This window comes from Lissotriton vulgaris, chromosome 12, assembly GCF_964263255.1.
Source record: "Lissotriton vulgaris chromosome 12, aLisVul1.2, whole genome shotgun sequence".
Taxonomy (NCBI): domain Eukaryota; kingdom Metazoa; phylum Chordata; class Amphibia; order Caudata; family Salamandridae; genus Lissotriton; species Lissotriton vulgaris.
The window spans coordinates 416,691,153-416,702,914 of NC_141700.1; the positions used below are offsets into that span (position 1 = coordinate 416,691,153).

The 11,762-nt window shown below is 47.9% G+C and overlaps 1 protein-coding gene across 1 annotated transcript; it reads right to left on the minus strand.

Moving 5' to 3' along the window:
- Positions 1-242: 242 nt before the first annotated feature.
- IRX3 (iroquois homeobox 3) lies at positions 243-10,093 on the minus strand. The gene is made up of 4 exons (XM_086945189.1): positions 9,176-10,093; positions 5,222-6,254; positions 1,147-1,213; positions 243-595 (listed from the first exon to the last, which is right to left on the minus strand). The coding sequence occupies exons 1-4, from the start codon at positions 9,380-9,382 to the stop codon at positions 541-543; spliced, it is 1,362 nt and encodes a 453-aa protein (XP_086801315.1). The 5' UTR covers positions 9,383-10,093; the 3' UTR covers positions 243-540.
- Positions 10,094-11,762: the final 1,669 nt, after the last annotated feature.

Genomic DNA, 11,762 nt, shown 5'->3' on the forward strand with positions numbered 1-11,762 from the left:
TTGAAACTGCCTCTGCCGCTTTTGAATAGCAAACAGCAAACTTGTGATTTAATTTACATAAGGAATCGCCAAGAGCCGTTTGCTGCCGGGTTCTGCAATGTCTCGCGCCCTCTGCCATATTCACGACTCTTTTTCTTTGCAGTCTGGTAGCCAAAACGCCTGTATAAGCCGTGGAACAAGTGAATGCGAAATCAAAAGGAGACACAGAGATAAAGGAATATGTATCATCAGTCCAGAGGTAGTCAAAGTGGCAACAGTTCATTTATTAGCCAAAAATATATATTTCTTGTACAATTTGGTTCACACGTATGTACATTTTTACTGTATATACAAAAAAACATGATTCGCGTCGCCTAAAATTCACACTGGACTGGAAAGGAAAAGCTCACAGACTGCTATTCCGGATGATGACGACAGAAAATCCGTTTTCTCTCTCTTTCATTTCAGTACACGGACATGCTTCTTACAATGCGTAACTATACAAGAGAATATTTTTACAATCATTACAACATGAATAAAAAATATATATATACACATTAGCTACGAAGAGGACAGGGCTGATAGAACCATTGCTGCTTCAAGTTGGTTCTGTGGCCTGTTAAAAAATAATAAAAAAATATACATATTTAGCAACAGTGTTTAATTACTAATCTTACATTTTACATATTTATACCATTACATTTCAATTGTTTTCAAAACAGATTTAAAGTCTTGTCCACTTATAACTATATATATATATATATATATATATATATATATATATATATATATATATATATATATATTTAACATTAACTAGGGACATAATATTTATTCCAAAGAAATGCACTGAATAAAAAAAGTTATACACCCTAAATTATAAGGGCATAAAGGACTATGTGGAAATAATTCCACTACATATTCAAACACCCACAATCTCGCGTATTGCAAATTTAAAAGAACATATATCTTTAGCGAAACCAAAATGCTGCGACAATGTCCTATTTTCAAGCTTTTTTTCTACTAGTCGCAATTTGAGGAGTTATACTAAAAAATAACAAATTAAAGAGCGTGTCACTGTAAACAGTGGCATACGTTTTATTCTTCGCCATAAAAGACACTTAAACACAGTAGAAAATGGATGAAGTGTGTAAAAAGAGTCCTTACCGCCGTTGCACGGGCTGGAAAGCTGTCTTTAATATTTTTTTCTCTACTTCCAAGGCACAGGGCCGATCTACAAAAACAGGAAGAAAAGGGGCCTCTGTTTAACATTATGTCTCAGTTTTTTTTTAAATCTCTAGCACTTTTCATAATTATAAATTGCGCCTCTTTTGACCAGCACTAAATATCGGAAGGACTGCAACACCGGTAAAATATATATTTCATTCCATGTGTGTCGTTCTTAAAAAGGTGTTTCTGAAATTCGCAAAATGATTCTCATTTCCTTAATACATGAAATATGGTTTACACGATGGAAAGCTGCGTGTTTATAAACATTGCATTTCCTTCCTGGAGTAACACTACACTGACTCCAACAAGACACATTTTAACTTCCAGGGCTACTGAGTGACACAGGTGGTGTTAAAATGGTTAATATGTAACATCCGCATACTTTTGTGTATTTGCACAATTCCTCACGCGACAGACAAATGGGTAACTAACTAACTACACAGTACAACAGTTTCACTCGAACTTATTTGTAAACTTCCCCCGCCTGACTTCACCCAACAGTGGACCCGAACTTGCGGACACGATCGAAAAATACGCGGGGAAAGGAAAAGGAGTGTGTAGTTCGCATTACGCGAAACTTTGCAGCACTTTTAGTCAGCCTAGGCTGCGCCAAATTACAGGAAAAAAATACCCGTAGATATATCTTTCTCTTGTTTCGAAAATGCCCGTTTGCTTTGTATTTTTAAAGGCAAGCATTTGACCTGCGTCTGTGCTTCCCCGGTTTCGCAACAAGGAACTAGAGGGGTAAACAAAGCGCCCAAGTTCACACCGTGCGCTTAAGGGAGGGGGCGGGATTTTCATGCCGGTCAGGTCGTTCCAGACTCAATGACTGAGCCCCTTCCCTTGCACCTTTCCCTGTGTCGGTCTTTATACATTACTGTAACTAAACTTGCACTTGGGAACCTGCGGGGTTTAGAAACATATGTGGGCACCCAGGGCGTTAATGTGCTTGAAATGTATTTATGATCATTATGGTTTTATAGTTCGTGGCGTCAGCACATTCTGCAAAATAGTTATTTGAAATTCAGCTGCAAAACACACGTTGATAACTCTTCCGTGGCTCCGGAATTTACACAGTAGAACATATGGGACAGGCAACCAGTATTGTCACAAGTGATTTTATCACTCATCCTGGTGGGTTAAAGCATTAGCAACTTCACGGATAGACTCCCTACGCCCGACACAAATACATTTATTTTAGCCGTCTATTTACAATACTGCAAAATAAATTGATAATCAGGTTAACAAATAATGGGTTTGGAAGGGAAGAACGTTTGGGTGTGTTTTGTTGATTATCCTTGGGACTTTTCCATTTGGCTGTGGCCTATTTGATTAATACTTACTACTAAAAGCTAATACCTCAATTCATGTCTATTGGCAATGCCTTGTATGAGAAGAAATTATTTCTTATGTTGAAGCGGGCTTAACGTTGGCTTTGGGTGGGAGTAGTGGATGTGGCCTACCAGGTCTTTTATCTTAGATACAGGAGATCGGCCTGCTCATCCCAGCTTCCCACAAAACTGTGTGATCCTAGACATATCGGACATTCTTCTCGGCCCTCTGTTGGTCCAACTGTTCAAGTTGGGAGCGCTTAAAAACTGCCTAAACACCAGAACCTAGTACATTAAAGTGTATCTTTTTGTTCGGTCTGGTAGAGATAGATCATGGTGGTTTAAGATCGACAGAGGTGGGTAGTAAAGAAAACAACTCTATTACTTATTTAAATAGTTTAGTGCAATTTCTGTTTTTAGCAAGTAATGAAACAGAAGCAAAGCCAGGAACAACGATTTGCTCAGAATCAGACAGTGTGCGGAGGCGGGGGAGCTGAGATTGGAACCCATGTTGCCTGGTTCCATTGCAATTAACTCCGTAACTAGACTACATGCCCTGCTAGAGTGACAGAGAACAGCCAAGGCCTTTTCTAACAGAGGAAGCTGGTATGTCAACAATCACCTGTATAAAGTAAGGCCGCTGTACTAGCACAGAACTGTGAACGTTCACCTATAGAGGGATGGCATTTTGCACTTTAGCCTTCATCTGGGTGTGTGGTAAACATGTCATAACTGTGATTGGGTGGCCTGTTTGCTAGCACGCGGGGGGGGGGGGGAGCAGCAGTGTTCACATATGTGAAAGAAAAGTTCACTCGGAAAAGGTGAGGTTATGTTCAAATACAAGGCGCTATTCTTCATTAGAAACTAGCTTCATACAGCAAAGACTAGCACAGCTTCAAGTTCTTAAACTCTGTCATACACATGTTTCAGTTGCACTCAATGTATCGCCCTAGGGTTGTTGTGTAGGAGATTTTACCTGTAGGCCATGCGCATCTGGCTGAAGTAAGGATTTATCTCACTGAGCCATTCTGTTGGCTCATTCAAGTGTAGTTCTCCATCACAGGAGGTAGGCCCCTGGAGACATATAATGTATATATACACCCCACTTTAAGGTCCCTCAATTAGCACTATATGTATTTAACACTGTGTTATGTGTCACTAAGTGTGCGCCCACGTCGACCCGTTTAGAGAGAAGGCCTTGAGTAATACAGTGAATATAGTATAGAGTAGTGCATATCTTTGAGTTTACATTTTCTGATTCAAAAAGAACAGCTGATGGGGGGGATACTGATCAATGCAAACATTCACCCTCAGTTGTTGGATTGATATATTTTCTAATTCACCTATATTGAGTGAGAGAACTGAAACTTAGTGGATATAGAGTAGGTGAATTATTCACTTGCTGGGCCTCACTCACATCCAAAGCTGTGCCCTGTTGGAACATAGTGGTGTATTATATAGTAGAATGCACAATTTAGCAAACCACCAGCGATGCATTTAGTAACGTGATTATACAATGGGTAAATAATTCAGTATGTGTTACCACATTCGCCTTTGAGATGAGGAGGGGGTGTTATATGCTGGATATAGGATACAGTAATGTTCATATATCTATGGCTGTGTCCTCATTCATCATTGTGTGCAGCGAGGTCTATAGTAAACATTGTGCGTAATATAGAGTGGTAAACGTAATTTATGTGTTTCCAAACTTCCCTTTGAGGGGTGAGGTCTCCAGCAGCACTGCATGTCAAGTATAGAGTATTGTGTATACACCAGAGTGTGTTTCTTAATTCACCTTTAAGGCTGAAGTCTCTGTAGATATCGTCTGTATATTATACAGAAAGGTGTATACTTCCGGACACGGTTCCTTATTCACATGGGCGGGGTAGGGTTTCCTAATTGGTAGATTATTCTGCAGGATTCTTAATTCTGTCAGAGGCACTGGAACTAGGGAGGCGCTGCAGCACTCCCATGAAACTTCAAAGTGTTTAGATGGAGAATCAACAATAAGGAGGATTTCTTCAAATGTTTTCAAAGAGCCATTCTAAAATATTCCCTGCGCTTTGCGTGAGGTTACGTTATTAGCCATCGCCCCAGTCTAACAATCGCCCAGCACCACTGAATTCAGTGTATTTTTCCTCATTCGCCATTAGAGGTGTGCCCGGGAAATTTGGTGTGTATATTGAAAAGTACATTGCATAGCTGTGTGTTCGTAACTCACCTATGAGGGATCAAGTCTCTAGTAAAATAGTGTGTTTATTAGAAATAAAACTGCATGCATCAATGTGAGTTTCCTCATTGGTCTGGGTGGGGAGAAGCCTCGGGTGACATGGTGTGGATTAGGCAAGTCGACATTCACCTGTGAGGTGGGAGGCCTCTGGACACACACTGTGCATTTAATACAAGAGTGCATACATCAGTGCCTGCGCCCTCATATACCTGTGAGATGGGAGGCCTCTGGACACATAGTGTGTACATTATACAAGAGAGCATACATCAGTGCCTGCGCCCTCATGCACCTGTGAGGTGGGAGGCCTCTGGACACATAGTGGGTACATTATACAAGAGTGCATACATACATCAGTGCCTGCACCCTCATTAACCCCTGAGGCCCCAGGAGGTAACACAGTAGGCATACCATACAGCAGAGCCCATAAATCAGCGTGTGCATCTTTAATCACCTGTGAGATGGGCGGCCTCCGTGCTCTGCGACTGCTGCTCCGCTTGCCTCGCCATGACGGACGCGAAGCCCGCACCGGAAGCCACCTGGGAGGCGCTGAGTCCCTGCAGGAAGTGGCTGGAGCTCAGCAGTGTCAGCTGGTGGGCCGCCAGCGCCCGGTTGGTCCAGTTCTGGAACTTGCTGCCGGAGCAGGCCAGCAGTCTGTGGTGGGGCAGCAAGTTCTGGGGGGCCGGGCCCGGGGGGGACCTGCGGGGATTGTCCGGGGTGGTGGCCGTCTCGGCCAAAGACCAGATTTTGGGTTTCTGGGCCTGCGCCGCCGAGGCAATGTTTTCGGCCGCCGCCAGGGGGCAGCTGGGAGACAGGCTGTCCCGCGGGAGCTGCTCGCGCGCCGGCGCGGGAGCCTTGCCTTCCGGGGAGAGCGCGCGCTGGTCCGCGGGGCCCAGGCCCCGGCGCTCGCGCACCATGGCCTGCAGGAAGCGCTCCTCGTGGCCGCCTCGCAGCTCCTCGAAGCCGTCCGAGGCCTCCGAGTCGCTGCGGGGCTCGGTCTTGGAGTCGGAGAGCAGCAGGTCGGGGTCCTGCTCGTCCAGCTCGTCCTTGCTCTCGATGTTCTCGGTGTCGATGTTCTCCAGGTCGATCTCCTCCTCGTCCTCGTGCTTGCCCTCCTCCTCCTCGTCGTCGCCCTCGCGGTCGCTGCCGTAGGGGTTGCCCTCCTCGTCGGTGCGGCTGCGCGGGGCCCAGGTCATCTTGTTCTCCTTCTTGAGCCGCCGCCGGGCGTTGGCGAACCAGGTGGAGACCTGGGTGAGGGTCATCTTGGTGATGATGGCCAGCATTATCTTCTCGCCCTTGGTGGGGTAGGGGTTCTTGCGGTGCTCGTTCAGCCAGGCCTTCAGCGTGCTGGTGCTCTCGCGGGTGGCGTTCTTGGGCCGGGAGGGGTCCCCGAACTGGTACTGTCCGTAGGGGTAGAAGGCCGGGTGGTGGTGGGCGAAGGCGGCGTGCTGGACCCCGGGGCTGTCCTTCAGCTCGTACTGGGCGCCCTGGGGGGAGATGGAGAAAGAAAACGTTTTAGAGGCAGAGAAAATACATGATTACAGGCCAGGCTGTGCCTGGCAGCGCTGTCACCCGCGGCGGCTCTGCCCACAGCGCTATGCGTTTGTACTGTGCCTTGCAGGCCTGCGGTCTCAGAGGGAGCGCACGTCCCTGAACACACTCGGGGCCTTCTAAAGACAAATCAAGGCAGGGACTCGGACGTTAAAGAGTAACACATGCATCTCGAATCTGCTAAATACAGCATGGACTTTAGACTTTAGTTTAAATCACAGCGTAGCTATTAAACTGGAAATAGATTCCTGAGATCTGCTCGAAATAGCGAAATCAATGGCATTTGCCGTGCCAGTGACGCTGTAAAGCACATCAGCTCTCCGAGTAGACATTTTCAAGTACGGCTAAATGGCCATAGTGGGTTTAAAGTAGGGAGGCAGCGACTGTAGTTAAGGCTTCAATTGCACGCTTTCTGATAACATGGACGAATCCAAAGCACGGCTATTCTTTGCATTTAAAGCACTGTTTTATCAAAATCCCATCAACATATATCTAAACCGGAAATCCGGGTTGCAAGTCTAATCTCTACTATAGAAATTGGAGAGTTTTGATGTCTCTGTAGTAATTTAAGCGCTATATAAAATGTACAACATAATACACCTGTGAATAGTTAGGTCCTTCAGAGACTTTACATTTGGAGTTTTGTTCTTATGTGTATGTTGCACTGTGTTAATTGCAATCCTCGCACAAAGCATCGCTAAAAACTTCCCATTCAATGACCAGCTTTCATCTCCACACAACATGTAGGTAAGCCCCAGACAGACCTTAGAACCCTCGCCCCCTTACATGTAATCAGCGAAGGTGGTTCGCAAGAAAACTTGTGAAAAGAAAGTAGTTACTTAGCAAAGTATTATACGCAGAAATACTATAGTTTGGAGTTAAAACACGTGTGCGTGGCCTACAAACGTCTAGCGCCCCTTCCATCTTTAGGCACTTTGTTTGGTGAGCAGTACTGAGTAGTTGAATGCATTTTGACGTACACATTGTGGTCATCTTCTTTTCTAGCGCTGTTGCCTGCCGGGGTGCAGAGAAAGGGTTCTGCAGCCGCAATTCGTATCGTGAGTTGTATGCTGTTAGTTTCAGTTTACCTTTTTTTTATTTTACAGGCCAAACTTATTTTTTGTTCTGTTCTCCAAATGGCCATTTCCAGCACACCAGAAAGGCCCAGAAGCAGAAGGGAGCCTCGGACAGCATCCGAGTTAAAGGCTGGGGCTGATTTAAGAAGGCTTCGTCTGCAAGGCATTGTACATAAGCCCTTGACGCTTGGCCTGCGGCGTCTATGCGGTATAATGTGATAATGGCCTGCTACAAGCTTCCGCAGACCAGTAACAAGTAGCCTAAGAAAATAACTACGGCAGTTCATCTGAGGGGAGTCGGCACGCGCTAGGGCTGCTTTTCAACGCCGAATCTACGTGTAAAGGAACACTTATTCTCATCCGCTCTCCCCGTTGCAATGCAACCTGTAAGGGCTCTTAATATCCAAACATTACAATAGCAAGAACGCTACAAAAGCCCTCTTTCACTTTCAATTTTGCCACCAATGCTTCTAATCTTCTTATTTTAAACTTGTAACTGGATTTTCTCTTGGCGAACGCTGCAGCCCTGAAACCCCGGCTATTTCGACCAACATGTCACAGAATGCATACAAATAGACCCCCAACTCTCAGAAAGTCACTCGCACACAAGCACGTGAGCGGAGGAACATTCTTTCGTTAGCTTTCAGCTGCCCAAACGTTACTGTCACACAAGTCCACAAATTATACACACCATGCCCCTGTGGTCCACAAATATACGCAGGAAGCTATGAAAGAGGGTGCGTGAGTCCAGGGGCTCTGAACAGCTGCAAACTCTGCTTTTCTCAGGTATTAGGAAGGAGACTGCCCGAGCCCAAACTCACGGAGCATGTGGCCTACCAGGTCTTTTAACTTAGATACAGGAGATCGGCCTGCTCATCCCAGCTTCCCACAAAACTGTGTCATCCTAGACATATAGGACATTCTTCTCGGCCCTCGGTTGCTCCAACTGTTCAAGTTGGGAGCGCTTAAAAACTGCATAAACACTAGAATCCAGGCCCTGTATATTAAAGTGGATCTTTTAGTTCGGTCTAGTAGAGATAGATCATGGTGGTTTAAGATCGACAGAGGTGGGTAGTACAGAAATCAACCCTATTACTTATTTAAATAGTTTAGTGCAATTTCTGTTTTTAGCAGGTAATGAAACAGAAGCAAAGCCAGGAACAACGATTTGCTCAGAATCAGACAGTGTGCGGAGGTGGGGGAGCTGAGATTGGAACCATTGCAATTAACTCCGCAACTAGACTACATGCCCTGCTAGAGTGACAGAGAACAGCTAAGGCCTTTTCTAACAGAGAAAGCTGGTATGTCAACAATCACCTGTATAAAGTAAGGCCTCTGTGCTAGCCCAGAACTGTGAACGTTCACCTATAGAGGGATGGCATTTTGCACTTCAGCCTTCATCTGGGTGTGTGGTAAACATATCATAACTGTGATTGGGTTGCCTGTTTGCTAGCACGGGGGGAGCAGCAGTGTTCCCATATGTTACAGAAAAGTTCACTCGGAAAAGGTGAGGTTATGTTCAAATACAAGGCGCTATTCTTCATTAGAAACTAGCTTCATACAGCAAAGACTAGCACAGCTTCGAGTTCTTAAACTCAGTCATACACATGTTTCAATTGCACTCAAAGTATCGCCCTAAGGTTGTTGGGTAGGAGATTTTACCTGTAGGCCATGCGCATCTGGCTGAAGAGTAAGGACGTATCTCACTGAGCCATCTTGTTGGCTCACTCTCCCGGACCCTCTCCCTTCCCCACCCAGGCCCCCTTAGATGCCGCACTCACCAGCTGTGGGAAGAGGGGTAGCTCGGCGCCGTAGGGCAGGAAGGCTCCATAGCCGGCGTAGGGCGATCCGTACATGGACGAGAGGACGCTGGAGAGGGTCCCGGACTGGGGCAGCTCCGTCCCGCCGCGCCCCGCCTGCTGCTGCGGCCGCTCGGAGCCCGGGTACAGCGGCCGGATGTACTGGTAGCCCAACTGCGGGAAGGACATGGTGCTGGAGGCGAGGGCTCAGCGCCCAGAGCAGGGAGTTAGGGGCGCCCGGAGCCGCTCCGGCACCGCTCCCGATCCACCGTGGCCCAGAGCTCGGCTACACTGGGCGGCGCCAGCAGGGGGAGGACCATAGGACACCGGGCGGCGGAGCCCCTCCTCGACACCGGCCGGCGGCGGCGGCTTCCGTGGGCAGGAGGCCCCCTGGCTCTTCCTACTCCTCCTACACTGCCCTGTGGAGCCCGGGCAGTCCTCCCTGGCACCCTCGACCCGCTGGCAGCACCTCCCTCCTGGTGGGCTGAGGCTCAGCCTGTCTCAGCAAAGTAGCCTTGCACTGTATGGGCAGCAGGGGTCCCAGGCTGTGCTTCCCCTCCCTCTGCCCCTGGAGGGGTTCTTCAACTGCACCCTGGAAGGTCTGAGGCTAAAGTTCGCCCTTCCCTGAACCCCGGAGGGTCTCGGCCAGCTCTCGCCTTCCTCTGACACTGCAGTGGCCCTTGAGCCCGGTGGTCTCGGGCAGCTGTCCCTCGGATGCCCTCTCCTCTCACTGTGGGTATGAGAGCACCCTGGGGCAGAAGGGTCCCGGGCAGCTGTCCCTCTGGTGCCCTCTCCTCCTTCTCACTGTGGGTATGAAAGCACCGTGGGCACGAGGGTCCCGGGCAGCTGCTGTCTCTCTCGGCTCTCCTCTCACTATTGATCTGAGGGGACCGGGTCAGCTCCCAGCACATCGCTCCAGATTATTGGCACTCTCGCCTCTGATTGACAGCCTGGGCCCGCCTCTCGCAGGCCCCGCCTCTTCGATCCGTTTACTGACGCCGCGCGCTCTTCTCTCAGCCTAGCGAGGCGTCCCGAGCCCCGCCAATCAGCGCGCTCGCGCTCTTTGTTTTACAAAGGGCTGTGACCGGCAGCCTCCCTGCCCCTCTCGCGCTACGTGTGCTCCTCGCTCGCCCCAGCACAAAAGTAATGCGCGGGGCAGAGGCAGGGGAGCGCTCCGTCCAGGAGAGCCTCAGTGCCCAGACAATAAGCATACGAAGGAAAGTGTTCTTCTCTATCTCGTGTCTGCATGTGACCTGGGCTCCTTTGTCTTGTCTGCCCCCTTAAAGTATTTAAATTGTACAGCAAATAATACATGGTGGGGCACTGTCTGCTTTTAACACACGCACATCTGCATGAGCAGCGTGCCATATATATTTAAACATATATGTGCAGTACACATGTATATTTAAAATGCATGCTTACATTATATAGTAAATTACGCAGTTTTTATTCACGTGGGTACACCCTGCAGTTGCATATACGTATGTATACGTGTTTGCATATGTGCGTTCTGAATGCACAGCCGTGTACAATGTCACCTGCTCGGGTATGCACACGTTTGGATATAAAGGCCCACGCGCGTAACTAATGCACGTGTATTTATGGACGTGTGTTTATGTATCTATTTACATATATAACTACACACGCATATGTGCACATAGAGCATGCAATGTACATTTAATGCCAATATGCGTTCACACATGCATATTGCATCTTATAATTGCATTATCCTGCGAGCCGAGCGCGTAGAATACTGTACATATGTATATGTGCACCTGTCTACATATGTGTTTATTGAGCCCTAACCATGTATATATTCAAGTGAATACGTAAAAGCAGGCGAGCGTGTAGAATACGTTCATGCGCGTATTTACGTGTCAGTTTATATATGTATGCACAGTCACACGCATCAAGCGTATTTAAAGATCCACTTCAGTGACATGGCGTACATGAGGCAGGGGGTGCACAGGCCGCCGCACATTGCCTTGGGTATGAGAGGACTCCCGTGAGTGCACTCTGCCTCTGCCGAGGGCCACACGAGGTTCAGGCCCGCTCCGATGCGATAGCGGGGCAGATACAGTAGCAAATCCGCCTTAATTTAGCCCTAATCGAGGGCTTCAAAGCGCTGCAGGTCCCAAATCGACATCAAAGCAGGCAGCTTAAACCCTCGCCAGAGGGGGCCAGCCCCTGGCGCGGCGCACAGGAGGGGCGAGGGCCGGGCACACTGACACGGGCGGGAGTTAAGCCCATTAACACCTTTTTGTCTCGGTGAGAAAGCTGTAATTAGGAAATTTAGAAGCGCTTTGCGTATTGAAAGAGGGGGGCGGGGGTCTAAGAAGTACCTGCTCCTGGGATTCACAGACCTCCCCGAGAGAGCACAGAGCCAAGGGTTCGTAGATCTGCAGGGATCTACTGGGTCATAAATAACTCCAGGTGGGCTTTTACCCGGTGTCAGACACACTCACGCTATTTGTATAGAGCGGCCATGGTTTCCCTTCAGCCCTTCAAAGCGCTTTCCTTTATTTCATTATCTCCATAGAAAATAATGTATATTACTCGCCCCCATACA